A 27316-nucleotide genomic window follows, 5' to 3' on the forward strand; every position below is an offset into this window, starting at 1 on the left:
CTCTCAAGACCTGCCAAGAGAAGCTAGAGACAGGTGAGTCTACTTTTTTCTCAAGAAGTTTCATGCCTAAGTTTGGTTCTCTTAAATCTTGAAAGCATACATATTAAAAAGTAAGTAATCAATTATTAGATGTCCAGAAACTTAAAAAAATCCTGTGAGAAAATACTTATTTGAATTACTGACTTTAAAGTTTAGGGCAATTAAAAAAAAAAAGATAAACTAGTCCTAAAATTAAAAAACGACAGAACTAGAACTACAGAGAAGCAGTTGACAGCTTATCAGTATTTCTAAGGAAGGTAAAAGGGATAAAGAGATTTGCTCTGAGGGGGCACAGCCAGGTACAACAAAAATGGTTATCTCACTTCAACACATAAACCCACAGCACAATAAGATTAGAAAGAAATTATCCTCACGTATTCAAATAGGCACACAGGGGCACTGGAAGGTCTGGTCATTAAAATAACATTTACTATCACTAACTTCTAGTAATGGCAGAAGTCTGCTTAAGGAAAAACGGAGATATTTGAAAGCATATTCTTTGTCTCAAGATTAAGCTTTAAGGGAGAAAGAGAAGAAAAGGCAGACATACAGGGAAAAGTAAGTACAGCTCAAACACAAAGGTATCTAATACCCATTAAGTGAAAACAAACCTATCTGCAATACAGAACTTTACCTCTACTTCCATTTCAACACATTTCCTTAAACTTTAATTGATTCCTTAAAATGAAAAGCAGTAGTAATTTATTATAGATTTCATTATGTGAATATACTCGTATCTAGTAATATTTACATTATAAAATTATTGTAAATGCTTAAGAAATAAAATAAAACTTACCCCATCATTTTCTCTATGTGGATTCAGCCTACTATAAACAGCTTCAATAATATTGCGCCTAAAAAAAATTACAATTTAGTTTTATTAAATTACAATTATTACACTTCTGAGTGTTTAAAATAATACGTCATTTTGCCCTAGCCGGCGTAGCTCAGTGGATAGAGCATTGGCCTGCAGACTGAAGGTTCGCAGGTTTGATTCCTGTCAAGGGCATATGCCTGGGTTGCGGGCTGGATCCTCATCCAGTAGGGGGCATGCAGGAGGCAGCCAATCAATGATTCTCTCTCATCATTGATGTTTCTCTCTCTTCCTCTCCCTTCCTCTCTGAAATCAATAAAAATATATTTAAAAAATTAAATAAATAATACATCATTTTGACTATGTGACTCAAAAATTAATTGACACACAAAACACTTGCTAAGAACAGTTTCTACATTTCACTCAGAATTTGATCCAGCACAACACATTATGCTCTCAATTACCAAGGAAAGAAGGACCTTCATCCTCAGAGTATGATAATTTCTTTAAAAAAATCTCTTTTGGATAAAATTTTAGTTCTTCTCTAGTATACAAACTATCAACCCATTTCATCTTTAGATAACTGATGCACTTCTTACCCAAAATTATTTAATTATTAATTATAAATAAACACAAAATTAGTCTTTTTATTCTACTTACTTGCCAGCAAGACCTCCCCCAGGAGGCAAATTTGGGATATTTTCTGCAGACAAGACACGCATGACATGGGCAAGATCAGGCATTCCTTCCTCACTAAACTTCTCCATAATTTCTGTAGATTAAAAAAAAGAAGTTCTTAAATTAATGTGACAACTCAGTATTCACACAGAATTTAAACAAGGTAGTATTTGGTAGTACCTTTGTTAAAATATAAAAAGCAAGCATTACCTGCTATCACACAAAAGCAAAAATAGGTAATATAAAAAGTTATTTGTATATATGCTCATTCCAGCCTTATTCATAAAAGCAAAAACTGGAACAAATTAAATGCCCAACAATAAGGGGAAAATACTGGTATAGCTAGCCACTAGTGAAATGCTTTATAATCCCTAAAAATTATTCCTATGAGCATAGTACAGCTACTTAGAAAAAACACTTTTCATCTAATTTTACATAAAAATAATATAAAATTACTAATACTATAATTATAGAAAAATAAAAGTAATATATGGATAAAAATTATAGAAAAGGGGCAAATTTCAAATAGTCCTATAGGCTTTTTTATTTTAATCCTCACCAGAGGGTATTTTTCCATTGATTTTTAGAGAGAGTGGAAGAGAGGGGGAAAGATAGAGAGAAATATCGATGTAAGAGAAACACATTGGTTGGTTACCTCCTGCACGCCCCCTACCAGGGCCCGGGCCAGGGAGGAACCCACAACTGAGGTACATGCCCTTGACTGGAATTGAGCCTGGTACCCTTTGGTCCGCAGGTCAACGCTCTATCCATTGAGCCCAAACAGCTGGGGCGCCTTGTAGGCTTTCTGACACTTAAAGAGTATGTCCACAACAACTTATTTAAAATAAAGAAGAAGTCCTGGCCAGTGTGGCTCAATTGGTTGGGTGCTGTCTGGTACACTGAAAGGCTGCTGATTCAATTCCCAGTCAGGGCACATGCCTGGGTTGCAGGCTCAATCCCTGGTAGGGGGCATGCAGGAGGCAGCTGATCAATGTTTCTCACATTGATGTTTCTCTCCCTTTCTCTTTAAATATCAATAATAAATGAATGAATATAAAAGAGTATAAATTACAAAACTGCTAATGCTTAGAACAAAAATTAAACATTTACATGATCCATTTATATTTATAATTTATGGAAAAGAGATTAAAATATAAACTCCATCAAGAAATCTGCACCACCCAATCTGTAAAAGAATGTAGTTTTCCTATGGTAATTACACATTTGAAGACCCTCACCAAAATAAGCCAAATTCAATAAGCCTATCACATCATAATCATTATCATTCAAATGTATTTACTATTTTTTAAGTAAGTCAAGCCATAAAAGTGCTGGGAGAAAATATAGGTTAATATGTAATTGAATTGAGGAAAGAACTTCATAAGAATGACATCAAGACAAAAAAAATATGATTGACATAGCTTCATAAAAGGTAATTTTGTATCTTAAAAAAACAACACAAGTAGTTCTAGCCGAGTAGATCAGTTGGTCCTGATATGCCCAAGTGGCAGGTTAGATCCCTTGGTCAGGGTACATACAAGAAGCAACCAATGAATGCATAAGTAAGTGGAACAAATCAATGTTTCTTTTCCCCTCCCTCTTTCTTCTCTCTAAAATCAATAAATAAAAAAATTAAAAAAAACCAAAAACACGAAAACACCAGCACATATAAAATCAAAATGCAGTATTAAGTTGGGGATCCTGTGATTATCTCTAATGCATTCTCAAGTTTCCAGGGTAACCACTAATTGAATTGTTAAATATTTTTTAAAGTTGATTTTGAGAGCGAGAGGAAGGTCAAGGGAGAGAGAGAGAGAGAAACATCAATTGGCTGGCTGCCTCTTGCACACCCTTGACTGGGGATAGAGCCCACAATCTGGATATGTGCCCTGACCAGGAATAAACAGGCAATCCCTCAATGCACAGGATGATGCCCAACCAACTGAGCCACACTGGCCAGGGCTAATTAAATTTTTAAAAGAACGTACAACTAATAAGCAAATGCAAGAATGAACTAGAATAGAAAATGATGATTAATCCAAAAGGCAAGAAAGAATAAAAAACAGATGAAATATATGGAAACAAATAAGATGGCAGATTTAAACGCAAATATACCAGGAATTATATTCAAGCTCCTCCCCTTCCTTATTCCTGAATAATAATAGATTTTAAGCCCAAAAAACATTAGGTAAGGCCAAGCAAGGTAAGTCTTACAGGGGTGGAGGTGACAGTGGTGACAGCAGCAAGGTCCAACCAACATGGGCTATCCAAGCCTGAGCACAATAGGCAAAGCTTTATCACTGGTTGGGGTACTACCTGGAATGGGGTTCAAAGCCAATGTGGAGCAAGGAGGGTATCTACACAAGGCCCAGGTCGGGACTGTGGGAGGCAGGAGGCAACCAATCAATGTGTTTCTCTGATATCGATGTTTCTCTCTCCCTTCCATTCTCTAAAAATTAATGGACAAACAACCTCAGGTGAAGATTAACAAAAAGGTAGGTGAAAATTTGAGAAGAAATAGGTTATTAACATAATCTCAAGTACCTCCTTATTGAATACTTATTAATAAGCATAACATATTTATTAACTTTTCAATGGAGGAACCCGAAAGACAACATCTCAAACAAGTGATGAAAGTTAAAATTACCATATCATCATGCATCTAGCTTCACTTCTATAGTATTTCTGTCAAAGTACAACCTGAATCTTACCAAGAGGAAACATCAGTCAATCCAAATTGAGGGACATTCTAGAAACAAACTAACCTGTACTCTTCAAAATATCACGGTCAGTAAAAACGAGAAAAACACAATGCAACTTTTTCACATGGAGGGAGACTAAAGAGGCTCAGCAGAAAAGTGCAGCACATGCTCTGGACTAGATCCAATAAAAGGCATTACTGGAACAACTAGGGAAATTTTAACAGGAATCTACAGATTAGATGGTAATATAATTTCAATGTTAACCTCCTAATTTTGATGTATGTACTATGGTTAGGTAGATACTGTTCCTTTTTGCATTAAGAAGTAGAGGGTTGCCGAAACTGGTTTGGCTCAGTGGATAGAGCGTCGGCCTGCGGACTGAAAGGTCCCAGGTTCAATTCCGGTCAAGGGCATGTACCTGGGTTGTGGGCACAACCCCGATGGGGGATGTGCAGGAGGCGGCTGGTCGATGTTTCTCTCTCATCGATGTTTCTGACTATCTCTCTCCCTTCCTCTCTGTAAAAAATCAATAAAATATATTTTTTTAAAAAAAGAAGTAGAGGGTTAATATTTTCTTCAATTACTATCAATTGGTTCAGAAAATAATCTTTCAGAAAATTGAATCAATTAGGGGAAAAAAGGAGGTAAAGCGAGAATGAGAGTGTATGTTATAGAAAGTATAGAGAGAGATGAGTAACATGAGAGATAATGTAAAAACAAATCGGTAATCTGGATAAGAAGTACTACATGTACATGGGAGCGCTCTATATTTTTGCAACTTTCCTGTAAGTTTAAAATTACTGCAAAATAAAGTTAAAAAATAAAATTAATAATCTTTCACTGTATCAGTGTTAACTCTATCAAAATGATTAAAACTTATGGTAATGAATTCCTATAATTAACTTCAGAAGAATTATGTTGTTAGTGGAATTATAGCTGAACTGAATTATAGTGGAATTATCATGAACTAAAGTTCATGATAACTTGAGGCCAATTACAATGGATTCTTCACTCATTACCAAAAATGTAATCAGGGAAAGCAAAAATAGTAAGCTTTAACAGACTCTTTTCAAATTATGTTTCTCTCTGGTGGTATAATAGATATATTTGTTTTCTCTGTGCCAAGAAACCCCCACACATTGGTCCATGATGTGATATTAATCTTATGCAGATGGAAATTTTTAAAAAAGCTATTTTATAAACAAGGAAGTATACTTTTCCTTTCCTTTCTAAATTAAAAACAAACAAACAAAAAAAGCATCTTTCTTACCTTCAATCCGTGATTCCAAGTGCTTATCCAACTCTGAATCTTTTCTCACTGCTTCATCTGAGACCTTGGGGGCATTTGGAAAGCAAACTAGTACAATACTCATGTTATCACGACTTCCCTATATATTAGAGAAAGAAAAATAGTTATTTCTATAGTCTACCAACTTTCTATTTACTTCAAAGCAGTTAATTAAGCAATTACAGTTTAATCATCCAGAATGTACACATTTAACACATTTATTTTAATCCCAAAGAACTATTTGAAACATCCCTTTTTCTATTCATCATTCTAAAAACATTAAGTCAAAGGAGGCAGTAGGCTATTTCTGTTTGATAGTGGGGCGTGTCAACCCAAATGAAAAAAGCCAAGGCCATACCCATTCCAGTCTTTTCAGTCATTATGACATGAATCTAGGCAGGCATTGTTTGGTTCAGACTTTCCACCTTTTCAGAACCCAAACAACAAAGCAAAAAAGATAGACAGGCCCTGAAAAACTTCTGCCATCAACTCCTAATACTTAATGGAGCAAAGTTTGAAGGCAGGGGAGGTCAGGTCTTGAGAAGACTTCAAAAACAGTAAACCTGCTGGTGTGGCTGTGTTTGAAAATCAACCTATGAACCAGGAGGTCATGATTTGATTCCCAGTCAGGGCACATGCCCTAGTTGGGGGCTTGATTCCCAGTGGGGGGCATGCAGGAGGGAGCCAATCAATGAATCTCTCTCATCATTGATGTTTCTCTCTCTCTCTCTCTCTCTCTCTCTCTCTCTCTCTGAAATCAATAAAAATATACTTAAAAAAAGTAAACTCCCTCTATACACTCTCATGCTTTAGTAGGAAGAATCATCCTAAGTATATATTATCAGCTTCTCAGTATCTCCAAGGGGGGAGGGAAATCAGGATTTCCAAAATGGCTCAAACTACTTTCATTCCTTAATGAAACCCAACAAAACTTTCATGATTAATATTAGAAATACTGCATTGGCTGTATTAATACAAACACATACACAATGGTTTCAAATAGCAAAAGAGAAAGAGAGAGAGAGAGAAAGAGAGAAAGAGTAAGTCAATACATTCTTTCACAAGAACCAGGATTTTACTATGCAAGTTCAGATCCGGCAAAATTTTATACCATAGATATTCAAGTCCAAGATTCACTTCAATACTAATGATTTTTAAAGCAATTTTATGGGAGGAGAAACCAAGATGACAGCATAGGTAAACACCGGAGATTGCTGCCTCGCACAACCACTTCAAAAATACAAATAAAAGACAGAATGGACATCATCCAGAAACACAGGAAGGCTGGCTGAGTGGAAATTCTACAACTAGAACGAAAGAGAAAAGCATACCGAGACTGAGGAGGTGCAGTGAGGAAGTAAAATACTAAGGTGTGGAGGTGCATACGGAGAGGGCTGGTGGCTGAGGACACGATTGTCTTTTTCAATCGGGAGGGAGTCTCAAGCTCTGAGCTCCAGTTCCGGGCGAGTCTCTGGGGATCCAGACTCATACCGGAGAAACGAGACTGTCTGGCATCGGTCGGAACTTGAGGGCAGCTTTCTCTTGGAGGCGCTCGCAGCGATTGCCGGGGCCTCTGAGGGCAGGACTGAGAGCAGCCATACTGCTCGCTCCGCCTGCCCTGTTGATCCCCTGGGACCCTGCCCCACCCAAGCCCTGCATGGAGGCTTTTGCATATGAAAGGCCCAGCCCTTTGTAATCTGAAAATTACTTAACAAATGGCAGCTGCCCCAAGGCCCCAGGGCAATTTGCATTGCTTTACAGCTGGCTTCTGCTGGGTAGCCTCAGGCAGAGGCTGGATTAGCACCTCCTTAGATCCAAGAGCCAGTGTACCCAGTGGTCAGAGTGGGACCATCCAATTACAACTCATCAGATCCATAAGGGATACACTCAGGGGGCAGACTCAGTGAGCACCAAAGCCCCACTGAAGCAAGTCTTGCCCCATAAGGGTGTCTCCAGCACAGAAGTTCTCCCACCATAGACACAGCTGATTCTCACAGCCAATTGGCCTGGAGGTCAATTCCTCCCAGTGTTACCTACAATAATTAAGGCTTAACTACAACAAGACTGTGCACAAAGACCACAAGGGGGTGCACCAAGAGTGTCTACCTCAGGTAATTGGGGAGGCTGAGCCACCGGGCCCCATAGGACACTTAGCACAGAAAGCCACTCTATCGACACAGCGAAGCATAAGAAATGCCGAGACAAAGAAACAGGACACAAATGACAGAAATGGAGGAAAGCAAACTACTGGATCTAGAGTTCAAAACCACACTTTTAAGGTCTCTCAAGAACTTTCTAGAAACCGCCGATAAAATTAATGAGACCCTCAAGAAATCTAGTGAGACCCTCGATGTTGTGATAAAGGACCAAATAGAAATTAAGTATACACTGACTGAAATAAAGAATATTACACAGACTCCCAACAGCAGACCAGAGGATCGCAAGAATCAAGTCAAAGATTTGAAATACGAAGAAGCAAAAAACACCCAACCGGAAAAGCAAAATGAAAAAAGAATCCAAAAATACGAAGATAGTGTAAGGAGCCTCTGGGACAGCTTCGAAGCATACCAATATCCGAATTATAGGGGTGCCAGAAGATGAGAGAGAGCAAGATATTGAAAACCTATTTGAAGAAAACTTCCCCTACCTGGTGAAAGAAATAGACTTACAAGTCCAGGAAGCACAGAGAACCCCAAACAAAAGGAATCCAAAGAGGACCACACCAAGACACATCATAATTAAAATGCCAAGAGCAAAAGACAAAGAGAGAATCTTAAAAGCAGCAAGAGAAAGACAGTCAGTTACCTACAAGGGAGTACCCATATGACTGTCAGCTGATTTCTCAACAGAAACTTTGCAGGCCAGAAGGGAGTGGCAAGAAATATTCAAAGTGATGAATGCCAAGAACCTACAACCGAGATTACTTTATCCAGCAAAGCTATCATTCAGAATTGAAGGTCAGATAAAGAGCTTCACAGATAAGGAAAAGCTAAAGGGGTTTAACACCACTAAACCAGTATTATATGAAATGCTGAAAGGTATCTTTTAAGAAGAGGAAGAAGAAGAAAAAGGTAAAGATACAAATTATGAACAACAAATACACATCCATCAACAAGTGAATCTAAAAATCAAGTGAATAAATAATCTGATGATCAGAATAAACTGGTGATTATAATAGAATCAGGGGCATAGTAAGGGAGTGGACTGACTATTCTTGGGGGGGAAAGGGGTGTGGGGGATGCGAGAAGAGACTGGACAAAAATCGTGCACCTATGAATGAGGACAGTGGGGGGGGGGGTGAGGGCGGAGGGTGGGAGGGGAACTGGGTGGAGGGGAGCTATGGGGGGAAAAAAGAGGAACAACTGTAATAATCTGAACAATAAAGATTTAATTAAAAAAAATAAATAAAGCAATTTTATGAATAAACAGAATACCTCATATTTTTAGAAATCCCAGTTTCTTCTAACCATTTTCTATTTTAGTAACAATAGTATCAGCACTGCTTAGCCATTCCTTATCTACCTATCTATTTACTTAAAAATCGAATGGAAATTATTTATATATATGCCAATATATAAATATAAGTAATTTCCATTCGATTTTAAGTTATAAAACATACATCATATCCCATCAGTTGGAAAATTAACTGATAGTTTCAAGAAGTTTAAATATCCTAAGATATTTAAAGGAAATAATTTACATTTACACCTCAACATGTAATTTCAATGATGCTGCTTCTATTTGTACATGAAGATAACTTTCCTCTAAACACAAACTATAAATGTGTCTCAGTAATTTTTATTCAGCAATTTAAAAAGATTCTTCCCTTTTGGTTTTATGCAAACCACCCTGCATAATCAGTTACTTTTCCAGCTGACAGGATATAAGTATTCATCCATTTATAGCTTCACACTGTAAAAAGGCAATCCTGAAAAATGATTATCAAAAACAATACTAATGCTACTTAGTTTTCATGGTTGTGAAAATTAAATGAGTTTTTTAAAAGTGTAAAGTGTTTAGAATAACATTTGGTTCATAGAAAGTAGTAATTTACTGATACTATTGTGATTATGATGATTATTACAATCTCCCTAGATTTCATGAGTTAACATATAAAAGTGCTTGTAAACTATTAGGACATAATGTGTTAGAAGTGCTAGAAAATATTAACACTTCATTTAAATCAGGGGTCCTCCAACTTTTTAAACAGGGGGCCAGATCACTGTCCCTCAGACCGTTGGAGGGCTGGACTATAGTTTAAAAAAAAACTATGAACAAATTCCTATGCACACTGCACATATCTTATTTTGAAGTAAAAAAAACAAAACGGGAACAAATACAATATTTGTATTTGCATGTGGCCCGTGGGCTGTGGTTTGAGGACCCCTGATTTAAATCTATTATCATGGAAACATCTACTTAAAAACTGGATCTATTCCTACTGAGCAACCAACACCTACTGAGCAACTGCTAAGGGCTAAGCACTGGCCCAAATGCTTTCCACGGATTTAAAAATTTATATTCTATCTTTCAAACTAAATTCAAAGCAATTATATTCTATTTTAATCACATTGTTTTATAATATTGCTAACACTTATTTTTACAATACAAACAAATGGAGTGACAAAATTATGTGGGTAGAAAATAGGAATGGTTAAGAGGTTTACTTAACTCCCTAAGTAACAGAGAGTGGGTCATAAATCTGTATGTTTCAACACAAAACAGCTAACTAAACTTCTCAAAACTGATTTCAATTTGAGCAGAGTTTCATTCAAAGAACTATGATGAATCACGTATTCCAGCCTCTTGTCCCTATTACTATCATTTACGATTCATGAGATTCTAGAACTCTCTCTAGAATCTTTTAACACTACCAAAAGGCATATTTATCAGCTCAAACTAAAAGCTATCAAGTGAAATATTTCCCCAGAATCATTTAAACTCCACGTTCAGAAAGGTGGGGTCAAAATTCCTGAAAACTAACATCCTTTCAATAAAAGGGAGAGTGCTGTTTATCTACAATACTTATAAACATGGAGATCTCTCTACAATATATTAAATGAAAAAGAAGATTTAGCCTTGCTGGCATGGCTCAATGGTTGACCGTCAACCTATGAACCAGGAAGTTACAGTTAGATTCCGGTCAGGGCACATGCCCGAATCGCAAGCTCGATCTCCAGTAGAGGGCATGCAGGAGGCAGCTGATCAATAAAAAATACACAACTCATACTTTTACTTGTTTTTACCTTATCTGCTAGGAGGCTCAAAACTAAATTACAAACTTTACCTAGTCTAGGGTTCTGGTGTATCTACCAACATTTTATGTGGCTCTTGATCTTTTGTGTATCTAGCACAGAATTATACTTATACTAGAGACCCAGTGCACAAAAATTTGTGCACTCAGGGTGGTCCCTCAGCCCGGCCTGTGCCCTCTCAAAGTCTGGGACCCCTCAGGGGATGTCCACCTGCTGGCTTAGGCCCGCTCCCTGGGGTATCGGGCCTAAGCTGGCAAGTCAAACATCCCTCTGGCAGCCCGGGAGCCCTCGGGGGATGTCCACTTGCCAGCGGGGAGAAGGCCTAAGCTGCAGTCGGACATCCTTAGCGCTGCTGAGGAGGCGGGAGAGGCTCCCGCCACCACCTCTGTGCTGGCACCCGTCAGCCTGGCTTGTGGCTGAGCAGAGCTCCCCCTGTGAAAGCGCACTGACCACCAGGGGGCAGCTCCTGCATTGAGCGTCTGCCCCCTGGTGGTCAGTGTGTGTCACAGTGACCAGTCATTCCCAGTCTTTCTGCTGTTAGGGTCAATTTGCATATTACCCTTTTATTATATAGGATACGTCAAACTGCTTCATAATAAGATTTAAGACAGCTATTGCCAATGCTGAGAATTTGAATTAAAGTCACGTTCTGGCCTGGCTGGTGTGGCTCAGTTCAAGTGGCTGAATGTCGACCCATGAACCAGGAGGTCACAGTTCAATTCCCAGTCAGGGCACATGATTAGATTGTGGGCTAGATTCCCAATGGGAGGCATGCAGGAGGCAGATGATTAATGATCTCCTCTCATCACTGATGTTTCTATATTTCTCTCCCTCTCCTCCCTCTCTCTGAAATCAATAAAAACATATATTTTTAAAAGTCACATTCTGTATAGATGCTCTGCCACAGCAACAAGCCATAAAGTACTTAAATGACAACAAATACTACAGAAATTTATTCAACTTAATTTTCAAATTAGAAGGTTGAGGCAAATGAGAATGGCTTAAAAAAAAAAAAGTTTCATTTCTGAAGAAAATAACTTAAAATTATGCAACCATAATGAAAATATTAAGTTTTAAAAATTTGTTTGCTTGATTTTACTTACCGTGTTTCTTCAAAATTAATAGGGTATTTTAATTATAACAAAAACACTTACATACCTTATGTAAACAAGTGTCCACCACCCAATTGCACACATTTTCCAGGTCATCAGATACCTCAAGCCTAGATTTAACAAAATCACAGAGCTCCTCATTACTCATAACATCCCAGATCCCATCACAAGCCAAAACGATAAATTCATCATCTTCTGCTCTTAAAAGTTCATAAACCTCAGGCTCTGGAGAAACTAGTTGTTCTGTTGGGCCCTTGCCATCAACACACTTGTAATCATAGTCCCCCAGAGCACGAGACACTGCTAATGAACCATTAACACGCTGTATCATTACGCTGCCTCCTGCATTTTGGATACGCTCCTTCTCCCTTGGATTGCAAGGCTTGTGATCCTGGGTGGAAAAGCAGACTTGTCCATTCCTACACAGAACAGCACGTGAATCACCACAGTTGATAAAGTAGACATGCTTCGGTGAAATCATAACTCCCACTGCAGTTGAACCACTCCTGTCCATTCCATTTCTGAGGTCTGAAAAGTTACGCATGAATTCATCAATTTTCAAAAAGCCAGTTCTGATACCACTCTTGACATTTTCCACTGAAGGCTCATGAGCAGATCCTGATTTTGCAGCTGCCCTGAAGTCTTCATTATTAGTGATGTGTTCTAATAAATGTGTTGAGCAGTAATTTGCCACTCGGGATCCAGCATGACCATCATAAACTGCAAAAAATGACCAGTCTTCCAAGCCGTGAGGAATACCTACAACAGCTGTGTGTGCGTCTTCCATTTCCACTCTCCATCCTTGCATGCTGCTCAGGCCATAACGTAAACCATTCCCAGCACCATGAGCATTATGTTTCTCAGTTTTGGGTTTATCCAAAAATGCACCCATGTTTAATAATTAATCTGAAAGAAAAAATTTTATAGGTGTTATATATTTAAATCTGACAAGAGAATTCACCTATACTATCTCATATATTCTCTAGTAACTCCTATCCAAGTATATTTTTCAGATTTATCTGAATTTACTAAACAGAAAAAAAACACACACACACACACACAAAACAAGAAAATTTCCCTGCACATCCCTTTTCTACAACCATGGTTTCAAAATCCTAGCACATTACAATCATCAAACCAATTAAATCAGAATCTCTGGGGATGGGACTCAGATTATCAGTAATTTTTTAAAGCATCTCTGGTGCTTCATATGTGCAGCAAGTTGAGAACCACAGTTCTAGGAGAAAGGAAAACCAAGAAACAAAACGTGGTTAAATTTTTTTTTATAATTCAACTTATACAATAACTCTAGGGTTCAATATATAGCACAAGAAATAAAAAGTAATGCTCTCTTGATCAGTGAGGAAGAACAGGAAGAGTGTGGGGGTGTGTTTGGGGTACAGGGGTGAAAGTGGTAAATCTCATCTTCGGTAATGGGATAAATAATTCCTAAAACTGGGGGGAAGGGGGATCAACAAGCACATGATTTAGAGATTTGAAGATAAACTCCAAAGAAATCAGGAACTAAGATTTAGAAATGGTTGGTTCTGGTGAATCTCCATGGCCTTACAGAACTATGTTGTTCTTTAAACTATGTCAATGCTTATTTTAATTTAAAAAGTTAAATTAAAGAAGCCTAAAGTAAAACAATAGCATATTACATGGTAAGATTTAAGGAACTGCATTTCAAATCATAAGCTAATCTCCCTAATATAAAGGTCCTATAAGAAAATGACCAAGGTGATAGAAAAATGGACCAGAAACACCCCCCACAAATGGATCTTAAAATATGTCCAACCTCATATTCATAAAAGAAATGAAAATTAAGAATACATTGAGATATCAATTTCATGGGTCAAACTGGTGAAGATCAAAGGTTTGGTAATCATTTTTTCCATGAGATTATGCAGAAACACACACTGCTGATTTCATTAAACTGGTACAATCTCAGTAAAAGGAAATTTCATAAAATCTATCCAAAATTGCAATTGCACATATTCTTCAACCAAATTCTAAGAACATACAGGTTTACTCCTATATATATAAATATTCACTGCAGCACTGTTAGAAAAAGTAAAATATATAAAACTATCTTAGCTATGCGAAGTAAGCCATTTGGACAAAAATAAGTATCACATGGTCTCACTCATTTGTTGAATATAATGAACATAAAATTATGAACAAAAAGACCCAAAGGGAAAAAAATATTTTAGAATATAACAGAAGTAATCCTATTATTTGCAGATTTTTAATATTTCCTACAACTTTTATGATATTATGTTAGTACCGTTTTGGTAATATTATATTTAAAATATTTTCTCTTAAAATATTAATGTTTATTGCATGTAATATATTTAAAATTGTTTTTCTTGAAATATTAATGCTTATTGAATGTAAATGGCTAATTATTTTTTATCTACAATCTTGTAATAAATTTATTTTGCATATTGTAAAAATAAATAAACCATCTTAGTATCACCCATTTGGGAACTGATTAATAGGAGAATCAAGATTCATAGTTAATGATATGTAGGTAAAACGTAATAGCCTACAATTTAAAAATATATATATGTGTGTGTGTGAGCATGCACACAAATATACATATTCGTTTTCTAGAAGAAAAACAGAACTGGAACCTCTGGGGAAGAGAAATCAAGAGGCTGGAAGACAGGAGTAAAAGAAATTCTATTATATAGTGGAGGCCCGATGCACAAAATTTGTGCAAGGGCCTTGGCCCCCGCCCCTGGCCTCCGTGGCCTCGGCCATTGGATACTTTTTATGGCGATGAAATTTAAATTGCAGGACAGATAAGAGAAATAACTACCTAAATAATTTCATTCTCTCTTTATTCCTTCATAAGTACAAATGACAGCTACTACGTCCAAAGGTACTTTAGTTGCTTGAATCCATCTCTATAGTACAATGGCAGCAGACTGCCAAGAGGTGTGGTCAGAAAGCAAGCCCTTCAGGGACAACCAGGTGACTATCTGAGAGGGCTAATGGTCCTCTCACCTCTTGTTATTTCAATTGATTTTTGCTCCAGAGGATTATTATAATAAGTAACCAAAATATGCTTTTATCTTGTTTGAGGCACTTAGGAATAAGCAAATACTTCCATAGTGCTCATTCTGTGGCATGCACTGCTTAAATGCTTCACAAATATTAACTCATTTAAATTCTACCCTTTAGAAAAATTAGTATCAATAAAGCAAACAATTCTCAAAGAAATATTCAGCCAAAAATCTTTACAAAGTAAATTGATTTTTTCCTAAGGGTTTCTGTTCTTTTGACTAAAAAGTAACATACATAGCAATAATAATAGTGCTTAGATTTTTTTTGTATGAGCTCTGTAAGCCAGGCTTTATATTAAGAGATTGATGTTCATTATATCATTGATATCAAACAACAATTTAGTAAAGTTAGTACTATAAATATCTACACTAATATAGAGAAAGATGCAAATTGACTATACCTTCACAAAGCCCACCAGCCAATCAGGAGTGAGTATGCAAATTAACCCAACAAAGATGGCAGGTTAATTTGCATACACAGTTGCCGAGCGGCTAAGGGCGTTCCACACAGCCCCAGCCGCTCAGGGCCTCTGGGCAGCATGGGAAGGCAAAGGAAAGAATGCAGAAAGGTGGCTTCAGGCCTCTGGGCAGCGTAGGAAGGCGGAAAGGCGGCTCCAGGGCCAGAACAAAGGCAGAAAGGCGGCTCCGGCTGGAGCGAACGCTGTGCCGGCAGCCAGGGGAAGGAAGGCCCATTCTTGCGCGAATCTTCGTGCATCAGGCCTCTAGTTATACTAATTTGTGCACCCTCGGCCTGGCCTCCAGGATTGGCTGAAACTGGCTCTCTAACATCCCCCGAGGGGTCCCACATTGCGATAGGGCGCAGGCCAAGCCGAGGGACCCCACCAGTGCATGATTGGGGCCAGGGAGGGATGCAGGAGGTTGGCCAGCCAGGGAGGGACCACAGCAGGGCTCCAGGGCGTGTCTGGCCCATCTGACTCAGTCCCGATCAGTTGGACCCCAGCAGCAAGCTCACCTACCAGTTGGAGCGCCTTCCCCCTGGTGGTCAGTGCATGTCCATAGCAACTGGTCGACCAGTCAACTATCTGCCCCCTGGTGGTCAGTGCACATCATAGCAAGCGGTTGAGCGGCCTTAGCATATCATTAGTATATTGCGTTTTGATTGGTTGAACGGCCGACCGGATGATCGGACACCATATTAGGCTTTTATTATATAGGACTAAGAAAACTTAAATACCTAGTGTATCCAGATAACAAAATTTATGTAGCAAGTCATAATTCAAACAAAAGCAATAGCCTAGAATTGGCATTCTCATCTCACGGCTTAAGTGATTAATGCATTTTGAAGCGTTTTTTTATTCTTTTTAAGAATCAAAATAGTGATAAATAAATGTTCGCAGATTCAAAAAGCAAGGGTACCAAATGTAATGTGGTACCCAGATTGGACCCTAGCACAGAAAAAGAAAACAGAAACAGAAAAACTGGTAAAGTCCAAATAAAACTGGACTCGATGTACGTCGTTTCATGGTTACCTTGCCATCTCCCATTTATTTATTAAAAAAATTCCATCATTTCAATGTGTGTACATATGTGCTTTATGTTTTTTATTATTTATTTACCACAAGTAAAGGTCAGGAATTGTTATCTGTCTTTTAAATTTTTTTTACTGTTTCACTTCATTACTGCTGTGTATGTGCTCCATGTGAATGATGTAGGTGCTTATGCAGGTCGGTTCCCACTTACGGCAAAAATCGCATTACGTTGCGCCAAAGGAACGGATCTCCGACGTAACCTGTAATCCAAGGACCTACTGTAGTACAAATAATGGTTTCTTAGTTTAGACAAATACACCACAGTAATGTAAGAAAACCAGTATAGAGGGGTACTAGCCTGTGACTTTCTATACATCTAGAATTATTTCAAAATTAAAAGTTTATTTAAAATATTAAAGTAACAGGTAAGCCTCAGTTAGGAAGAACTTTATACCAACCAATGTGGTGCAAGGATTATAAACTGGCTATGGAAAATCTCTCTACCTGTGATTTTGCCAATCCCAGCTCGGAAATGCATCCTAAAAATGCCAAGATTATATAATAATTAGAACTCTGACCCAATATTCTACTTCTGAGAAGTTATTCTAAATAACCCAAACGGTACATAAATATTATTTTAAAAGATTAAACAGCTGTAATCGGTTTGGCTCAGTGGATAGAGCGTCGGCCTGTGGACTGAAGGGTCCCAGGTTCGATTCCGGTCAAGGGCATGTACGTTGGCTGCGGGCACATCCCCAGTGGGAGGTGTGCAGGAGGCGGCTGATCGATGTTTCTCTCTCATCGATGTTTCTAACTCTCTATCCCTCTCCCTTCCTCTCTGTAAAAAATCAATAAAATATATATTTTTTTAAAAAAAGATTAAACAAATAGAATCCATCAGCATATTTTTAAATCTTTTATAACAAAATAGAAATAGAAAAATGATTATATATTTGGAAATCAGTAATGTAAAATTCACCATGAAAGATCAAAAGAGAAAAATCTTTGTGCATAATGATATTCATTAGAGTGCTACTTATACTGAAAATAAAAACAATTTGTATTTCTAACAATAGAAGAATGGAGTAAATGTATAATTGGTTTCTCAACCAGGGGGGATTTTGTCCCCCAGAGGGCATTTGGCAACGTTTAGAGACATTTTTTTATTGTCACAACTGGCATGGGGAGGGAGTGGAAGGGAGAACTACTGGCATCTAATTAGTAGAGGCCAGGAAGGCTCTAAAACAGCCTATAATGCACAGGCCATCCCTGCAGCAAAAAATTATCAATGATGTTGAGGCTAATAAAACCTCGCCTACAGGATGAAGTATTATACAGCCATGGTCTACTAAGAATTTAGAGAAAACGTATTTTTAATTTAGGTTATGGAAAAAAATAACACAATATATTTAAGCTATTTTAAAGGCAAATAAAGAATCCTATGGAAATGCATTCCCTCACTCTCTTCCATGCCCTCTCCTAAACACAGCCACTTAAAGCAGGAGAGGAGTAGATAAATCAGGCTAGTTTCAGTCTTCCAAAATGCAATGCAGAGAGCCGTGTCAAACACTTCAACGAAGCAAACCATGACACGAGTGTTTTGTAACAACTAAACTGTTGTCCTTTCAAAGGATGACAAATTATATCACAGTGGCATCAAAATTATATTGAGCTGAAGACAGGAACAAATCAACAGATGCAGAAAGAGGCTTTGTCTGAACTCCACTCTCCTTACTATCTAAAAAGCAGTCTTCCAAAAGAACTAAATGAGACAAAAATCCCTCCCTTCAAAGGGAGGCTTCCAATAATGGGAGACTGACTTCTATCACCTGAGATGAGAAGTCAGCACTGAGATAAGACATCAAACATTGTCAGAAGATCACCCCCCTCCCCATCTACTCTCCTATTTGTCTTTTCCTAAAAGTCTTTTGTTATTCCATAGTGCCCCTCCTCTCCATCCCCTTCCCCATTAAAATGGCATATCAACTCTAAATTCTAACTACTTATTTGGGCTCCCATAAATAAACTTTGTCTTTTTTTCTTGCTTCTCTGTATTTTTTCAGTTTAATTCACAAGCCCCTTATCTCACAAGAGGGTAGAGAAAGTTTACCATGCAAGAATGCAATCTCATTCTCCCAGGCCCATTCTTAGAAAAAAAATTTTTTAATTAAACACACACACACATTTTTTAAGAGATCAAATTCAGCTAAATAAGAAATGAGCCGAAACCGGTTTGGCTCAGTGGATAGAGCGTCGGCCTGCGGACTGAAGGGTCCCAGGTTCGATTCCGGTCAAGGGCATGTACCTGGGTTGCGGGCACATCCCCAGTAGGGGATGTGCAGGAGGCAGCTGGTTGATGTTTCTCTCTCATCGATGTTTCTGACTATCTCTCTCCCTTCCTCTCTGTGGAAAATCAATAAAATATATTTAAAAAAAAAAAAAAGAAAGAAAGAAATGACTAAAAAAGTGATGATAGTCCAACCCATGTGGCTCAGTGGTTGAGTGTCGACCTATGAACCAGGAGGTCACAGTTCAATTCCTGGTCAGGAGGCAGCTGATCCATGATTCTCTCTCATCATTGATGTTTCTATCTCTCTCTCCCTCCCTCTCCTTTCCTCTCTGAAATCAATAAAAACATATTTTTTAAAGTGATGATAAACAAATCATAATCAAATAGAAATAATAAAACAACACTACTAGAAGGTGCAGGAAAGAGGTGAAGGTATAGGTAGCATATATGTGTGAATTTCTTCTTTCTTGGGGGAAGAGGGTCACATTTGTTTAGTGTTTAAATAAAGTGACAGATATACAAGATGTCCCCAAAAATGTATCCACACTTGGAATAATTATAAAGGCAGTGTTTTCAAAATGTAACAGAAATCAGCTACTATAAAGAGTGGTAATTGAAGAATCAAAAGCAGATGGTAGAAGATAAAGTAGGAAATATTAGAAGTAAACTAACTGCCACATCTTTCAGATTTTTATTACATAATTATAAAGACAGCCATCGATGAAATAGATTATAAAATGTCTAAGTCACAGAAAGAAAAAACATGCCCAAAAGCAAGACAGTAAAATATTTGACAATTTCAAACATTAAAAAGAGAAAGCAAATACATCTCAGAATAACACTGTCATGTTAATAGATATAAACTCACCTATTTTAAAAAAAGAACTTCCAAAACAAAATCCATCTATCTACACGCTACATTTTAAAAATTCAGCCACAATAAAGAGACCCAGAAAGGTTGAACATGAAAGATAAAATGATATGGGCAACTAATGTAATACAAAAGAAACAATGGCCACGAAATTAATAGCAAATTTAGGTCATATTTGGGGGTGATGGGAATGAAAGAGGGAGAATTGAGTTTAAAAGAAAAGAAATATAAGTCACAAAGAAAATTTAAGTGTAGTGATAAGTCAAATAACACAATGCCCAAGTAAAAAATACAGATAATACAGGAGAGAACCAAAACAGAAAAAACTAATTCACTACTCTTAGCCTATGTTAGATCAAAAATAACAAAATAAATAAAGCAATACTGAATTATAAAATATCCATGAGTCCACGTGGATTAAAATAAATGACTGAATAAATGAATAAATGGGAGAGAATAGACGTATTTCCAGGGCATAAAAATTCCAAATAATTTATGTAGATACTCCGCACTCAAATAGGTGGACCATAACTTCCCACCCCTTAAACTGGGCAAAGAGACTTTCTTTCCAAAAAGCACAAAAAGAAAAGGGGGAGGGGAGTAACTAACTTCACAGTGAAGAAACCAGACACACATTATCTGAGCTGAGTAATCAAGGTCAAATCAACTGTCATAATCATGTCTGCAGTATGTTCTCTTGATATAATGTGATGAAAACAGCATTTCATCTCTGGTCTTCCCCAAGCCCCATAATCCCAGTCTAATCTCTAAGGAAAGCATTAGACAAATACCAATTGAGACATTCTATAAAATATCTGACTAGTACTCCTCAAAATTAGCAAGGTCCTAAAAAGCAAGGAAAGTAAGGGCAACTCTCACAGTCACAAGAGACCTAAGGAGACATGGTAATTTAATATAATATGGTATATCCTAAATTAAATTCTGGAATAGAAAAAGAGACATTAGGTAAAAAAAATAATGAAACCTGAGTAAGTGTGGGTTTTAGTTAATAATAGTGCATCAATACTGGCTCATGTCACTATAAGAGCTCATCAGGCAGTTGCCACTGGGAATTTCTCAGATTTTGGGAAATATTCACCTGAACACTTATTAAATGATTATAGTAAATTGGAGCTGTTCACTAGGAATTCAGCTGGGACTTAATTCAGCTGGGGAGAGCCTGTATGTGGTCTCTCCAGTTCAACTAGTCAGACTCAAGCTAGTCAGATTTCTTACATGGCACCTGGCTTTCCCAGAGGGAATGTCCCAAGGGAACCAGGAAGGACCAACTTGGCCTTTTCTGAGTGTCACCAGTGCTGCAGTCTGTTAGTTACAAGCAAGTCACTCCGCCAGCTCAGATTCAAGAGTAGAAGACAAAGACCCAACCTCTCACAGAGGAAAATTAAAAAAGAACTTGCAGCCCAGTCGGCATGGCTCAGTGGTTGAGCGTTGACCTATGAACCAGGAGGTAGTGGTTTGATTCCCAGTCAGGGCACATGCCTGAGTTGCAGGCTCCATCCCCAGTGTGGGGTATGCAGGAGGTGGCCAATGATTCTCTCTCATCACTGATGTTTCTATCTCTCTCTCCCTTCCTCTCTGAAATCAGTAAAAACATATTAAAAAAAAAAAAAAAAAGAACTTGCAGACATGTATTAAAACTACCACATATGGAAAAAGACCAGAAGTTTAATTTGAAAAGTCTGAACTACAAAGGTTCAGGATTGAGAGCCAGGATAAGAAGACTTACTGAAAACCAGAGTTAAGTTATAAATTTGCATAATGAATGCTGAAACTCTCAACTTCCCAACTCAACTTTCAGAAATTTTATAAATCTCAGGTAAACAACAGTTTTACTGCTCTCTGAGGAAATTCAACAGTACCAAAAGAAGTATTTTCAGATTACAAACATCCAGGAATACTCGAAATGGTCAGGGGTCACAGGTCACCATACAAGGTGGCCTATCAAATGACTGTCCTTGTCCATTCACACAAGACTTCCAAACTTAAACATGAATAGCCATCCAAAGATTACCAGACAATGAAGGAAAACATCAAAGATGAAACGCATAATAAATCAAAAGAAACAATAAATCAGAAAAAAAAACAGTGCAGAGTAGGATAAAAGAAAAAAAGAAAAAAGAAAGTCCTCAAGAGAAATGAGTACTGTATTCACGAAACATGAATGGGATATTATAAAAATGTGTTTCAGAGAAATAGAACGTGCTCTTATGAACTAAGATGAGGACAGACCTTTGAAAATAAAAGGTTATGCCCTGGCCAGAGTGGCTCAGCTGGTTGGGCGTGCACCGAAGGGTTACCAATTAGATTCCCAGTCAGGGTACAAAGCCAGGTTGCAACTGGATCCGAAATGGGGGATGGGGGAGGACAAGCAGGAGGCAGCCCATATATGTCTCTCACTCTCTCCCCCTAAAAAAAACAAAAACAAAAACAAAAAAACCCACCAAAACCCAAAAAGTAGGATTCTCCCATCTCCCCCGCCCCCAATCCCAAAATAAAGAGACTCAAAATGGGAGGGAATACAATGAAGAAAGTTTTAAGATCAGTCCAGAGTAGAACATCCAACTAATAGATATTTCAAAAATAACAAGCAAAGAGAAGATATTTATCAAAGAAATGACTCAGAAAAGTTTCCCAGCACTAAAACAAGGTAAGTAATTGAAAGTGCATAGCAAAACTGAAAGTAGAGCCACAACAAGAAAGGTAACTGAAATTTCAAAATACTTCTAAAATAAAAAGCCTGAAAATTCCCAGAGGGAAAAAACAGGTCACATAAGAAAATCAGGAACTAGAACAGCACCAGAAAAACTCAGAGTAGTATCTGGTAAAGATGCACATAACTTCCTGTGGAATTGTCCGATTATAGAGTACCCAGATTATAGAGTACCCAGATTATAGAGTACCCATTGTAGAGTGCCCACAAGGAGAAACACACAGTGATGCTGATGCAATGTAACACTTTATAGAAGTTAAAAGTATGGGTTAAATCTGCATTTATCACCATGAATAAATCTCAAAAACAAAGCAAGTTGGAGGTCTGATGCTATTTATGTAAAATTACAAAATTTACAAGTCAATAGACTAGCTTAGAATTGTGAACATATAGCAAAAATATTAAAAACATGCTTTAGTATAAAAACTACTATCAAGACCAACTTGATAATAACTTCTTAGAAACAAGAGAGAAAAGATGGAGTGATAATATTTAGATAAAATTGGTAACATTAATACCCATTTCCTTGAAAAATCTTACAGAAAAATTTAGTCAATCCAAAAATATGAGTACTTGTTCTGTTCAATTTATGGAGTGTGAAAAAGCTATGTAAACACATATGCAGAACAGAAACTGTTTAGCCAAAATAAATGTCACTTCTGTTTTAACAGACGCCTGGTCTAACACAAATAAAAGATCAACTCATTTAAATTTATCTGCCTACTAAATTTCGAGTCTTTAAAGTTACTTTCAAAACAAAAGAAAAAAAGCTTTTGAAAAAGGGACCAAGTAACCTGGCCGATGTGCTCAATGGTTGATGGTCAATGCATGCACCAAGAGGTCACTAGTTTGATTTCCAGTCACAGCACATGCCTGGGTTGCAGGCTTGATCCCCTCCCTGGCAGGGCCTGCAAGAAGCAGCCAATTGATGTTGATATTTCTCATTTCTCTCTCTCTCATCAATAAAAACTTATTTAACAACAACAAAAAAGGGGCGAGGGGGACCAAGCAAAGGGGAGAAAAGTTTTCTCAAAATGCAATCTGTAAGTACTTCTATATTACTGACAAATAATGGTTTATACACAAATGTCCTATGGTATATAATTCTTTAGTGAAGTATTTTTATAATGTAAATGATCATTCATATTAATATAGTAACCCATATAAATGATTTTCTAATTCTAAACAGATTAAACACAGCCATAATTATCACTCATCCCTCCTAATACACCATCAAAATGTAGTTGCGGAATTTTTTAAAGTATAAAACAAACAACAATAAAAACTTAGGAGAGAGAAGAGCGAAATAAGATGTGTGCCACTGTTACTGGAACATTAAGTTCGTTTGTCGCTTGTGGGAGTAAGGTTTATGTTGTATCTCCAGAAAATGAATTTTCTAAGATTTGCATGTGGAAGAAGGCTTTATTGGCGTGGAGTTACATTTCTCAGGTTCCAAATTCCCCTACCCCTTAAGCCATTTCTGGAAATGGTGCAGCCAGGGTTCCAGAAGAGCCAGAAGTAAGGCCATTCGGTTCCATGTTGCAGCTGGGTGAAGTTCAGCATCTAAGCTAATTAAAGTCTCTCAATCCATGAGTGGAGTCCAACATGGCTGTCCACCATGTCTGCACAAGGGAGTGCATCCCCCTGCCACAGGAGAGCTAGGAACCCTGGGATTAAGGGGAAGAGAAGAGAGCAGGGAGAGCTCACTTCTTTGTTTCAAAGTTTAAACATTTAGATTTCATGGGTTTGCAGTGGCCATGCCATTCTGGCCACTGATTTGTTCCTGGGTCTAACGAAAACAGGTAGACACCTATGTCATCCAGACCTTTACTGGGCATGCATTTGAACTGCCTTTATCCAGTACCTTCCCCCATTGATTAGCAGGGACTAGACTTGGAGAATGTTTAATGCAGCTTTTAGGCAAAGCTACTATTTGGTCTTCCCTTGCTCCTTTCCTGTTAAATAATAAACAGGTTATTACAACAGCATCATGATCAATGGGGAGAAAGAGAAAAAAATCTTTGTAAGGTGTAAAACTAATGGAAGCATGATGACTAACAAAAGAGAATGGAAGGATCAGAAGTTTAAAATATGCAAGTAGCAAATTAGAAGTAAGGAGAGACTCCTAGACAATTCCAGAACTTAGCTTTTGGGAACAATATGGTGATTCCTCAAAAAATTAAAAATAGGCCCTGGCCATGGTCAGTGTGGCTCAGTTGGTTAAGCATGATCCCATGCACTGAGAGGTCCACTGTTCAGTTCCCAATCAGGGCACATGTTTCTCTCTCTCCCTCTCCCCATCTCCTTCCCCCCTCTCAAAAAAAACCACAAAAAAACCTTTCTTTTCCCAATAAAAAAATTTAGATTAAAAAGAGAACTACCATATGATCCAGCAATCCAACTCCCAAAAAACTGAAAAGTCTAGAAGAGATATATCACACACCCACGTTCATAGCAGCATTATTCATAACTAGAGGCCTGGTGCAAGAATTCATGCACGAGTGGGGTCCGTCCAGCCCATCCAGATGGGAGCCCATCCCCATCAGGGAGCACGGGGGGGGGGGGGGGGGGGCGGCGCGGGCTGGCCCCACTGACCCCGCCCCTGATTGGGGAGTTAGGGGCCGCCAGTTGTGCCTGTGGTCCTGCCATTCCAGTCACTGGGCTTTTACATATATACTAGAGGCACATTGCATGGAATTCATACATGGGAGGGGGCCTCAGCCCAACCTACACCCTCTCTAATCCAGACCCCTCGGGGAATGTCCAACTGGGATCCCTGGGATCAGGCCTAAACAGGCAGTCGGACATTGCTCTCGCAATTCGGACCACTGGCCCCTAATTGTTCACCTGCCTGTCTGCCTAATCGCCCCTAAGCACTCTGCCTACCTGCCTAATTGCCCCTAACAGCTCTCCCCTGCTGGCCTGATCTCCCCTAACCACCTCTGCCTTGACCCCCAGCACCATGGCTTTGTCTGGGAGGACGTCCAGAAGGATGTCCAGAAGATGTCTGGTCTAATTAGCATATTACCCTTTTATTAGTATAGACTAGAGGCCCGGTGCACAAAAATTTGTGCACTCAGGGGGGAGGGGGAGTCCCTCAGCCCGGCCTGTGCCCTCTCGCAGTCTGGGACCCCTCAGAGGATGACCACCTGCGGCTTAGGCCCGCTCCCTGGGGGATTGGGCCTAAGATGTCAATCAGACATCCCTCTGGCAGCCCCGCAGCCCTCGAGGGATGTCCACTTGCCAGCGGGGAGCAGGCCTAAACTGCAGTCAGACAACCTTGGTGCTGCTGAGGAGGCAGGAGAGGCTCCCACCACCACCGCTGTACTGGCAGCCATCAGCCTGGCTCGTGGCTGAGCAGAGCTCCTCCCATGTGAGAGCGCCCTGACCACCAGAGGGCAGCTCCTGCATTGAGAGTCTGCCCCCTGGTGGTCAGTGTGTGTCATAGTGACCAGTCATTCCCAGTCTTTCTGCTGTTAGGGTCAGTTTTCATATTACCCTTTTACTATATAGGATAGAGGCCTGGTGTACGGGTGGGGGCTGGCTGGTTTGCCCTGAAGGGTGTCCCAGATCAGGGTAGGGGTCCCACTTGGGTGCCTGGCCAGCCTGGATGAGGGGATGATGGCTGTTTGCAGCTGGTCACACCCCCTTCAGGGTGGGGGTCCCGCTTGGGGGCCTGGCCAGCCTGGATGAGGGGATGATGGCTGTTTGCAGCCGGTCATACCCCCTTCAGGGTGGGGGTCCCCACTGGGGTGCCTGGCCAGTCTGGGTGAGGGGCTGAGGGCTGTTTTCAGGCTGGCGGGTGACTGAAGCTCCCAACCTTTCCTTTTTTTCTTTTTTTCCTCTTTTTTTATTCTGGGATTTATTTACCTTCTGTGGCTGTCACTGGAGCTGAGAGCCGGCTTTAGCTCTGAGGCTCAGCTCCAGCTCTGAGACCTTGGCTGCTGAAAGCAGGTATCTGGGTTTGTTTGGGTTCTATAATTGCAACACTGTTGCGGTCCTGCTCACTCCAGCTCTAAGGCTGAAAGCAGGTTTCTGGGGATTGTTTAACTTCTATAATTGCAACATAGTTGCTTAGAATGCAAGCTTAGAGGCCGGCAGCAGCAGGCGGGAACCTTGGCTTCCTCTATCACTGGAGCAAGCAAGCCTCCTGTTCACTTCAGCTGCCTGGCTGCCGGCCGCCATCTTGGTTGGCAGTTAATTTGCATATCTCGCTGATTAGCCAATGGGAAGGGTAGCGAAGTTACGGTTAACTACCATGTTTCTCTATTATTAGATAGGATAGATAGCCAAGACAAAGAAGCAACTCAAGTACCCAATGATGGATAATGAAAGAATAAGCAAAGTGTACGGGACAGCCCTCCAACCAATGAAGCCACATTGGCCAGGGCATTAAGTCTTTTCAAAAAAAAAAAAAAAAAAAAAAGCCAGCATTTCTACAGTTAGAAATGTTATTTGGTGTTTTTCATTTTGTGAAGTCACAGCCAACTTGATTCCTGGAAAGTTCTGTGTGTTAATGCATCTATTGAGCCTTTCCCCTTGTGTAAAAGGAGGCATTTTCCAAACAAGTTTGTTTTATCTCTCTTGTTGGATCCTTCTGTGGCAAACAGATGGGAAGTTTTCATTTTAAGGTTTTTGCACTGAGATTAACAGTCAAGGGAGTTTTCCTGAAACAGACCTGAAATTGTCTTTTCAAAAACAAATCCGCAGACATGTGCTTCAGAAGCTATTGTGGGGATGTGGTTGGACCCTGTTCCTTTGCCTTTTTTCTCCCTCTTTTACTTTTTACAAAAATAAAAATAAAACACAAATACAAAAAAAAAGAAAGCTTTTGGGGTTAAGAATGGAAATGGAAAGTCATCTACATAAAAATAATCCAAATTGCATGGGACTGCCATCAGCAAAACTAGATAACAGAAAATTCCTTTGAAGTTCCACAGAAAATCAAATGATAACATCTAAAAGAATCATTAAG

The 27316-nt window shown here is 38.9% G+C and overlaps 1 protein-coding gene across 4 annotated transcripts in view; it reads right to left on the reverse strand.

Moving 5' to 3' along the window:
* Positions 1 to 27316, reverse strand: part of PPM1B (protein phosphatase, Mg2+/Mn2+ dependent 1B) — a 70277-nt gene that overhangs the window by 25147 nt on the left and 17814 nt on the right. For all 4 annotated transcript variants that reach the window (XM_059659959.1, XM_059659960.1, XM_059659958.1 and 1 more), the window contains exons 2-5: positions 11935 to 12794; positions 5504 to 5621; positions 1514 to 1625; positions 836 to 893 (exon numbers count right to left, since the gene is read on the reverse strand). In XM_059659959.1, the coding sequence (XP_059515942.1) occupies positions 836 to 893; positions 1514 to 1625; positions 5504 to 5621; positions 11935 to 12780 (1134 nt within the window). In that variant the 5' untranslated portion in view covers positions 12781 to 12794. The remainder of the gene's footprint in view (positions 1 to 835; positions 894 to 1513; positions 1626 to 5503; positions 5622 to 11934; positions 12795 to 27316) is intronic.

The sequence above is a fragment of the Myotis daubentonii genome, chromosome 12 (genome assembly GCF_963259705.1).
Source record: "Myotis daubentonii chromosome 12, mMyoDau2.1, whole genome shotgun sequence".
In the NCBI taxonomy this organism is placed as follows: domain Eukaryota; kingdom Metazoa; phylum Chordata; class Mammalia; order Chiroptera; family Vespertilionidae; genus Myotis; species Myotis daubentonii.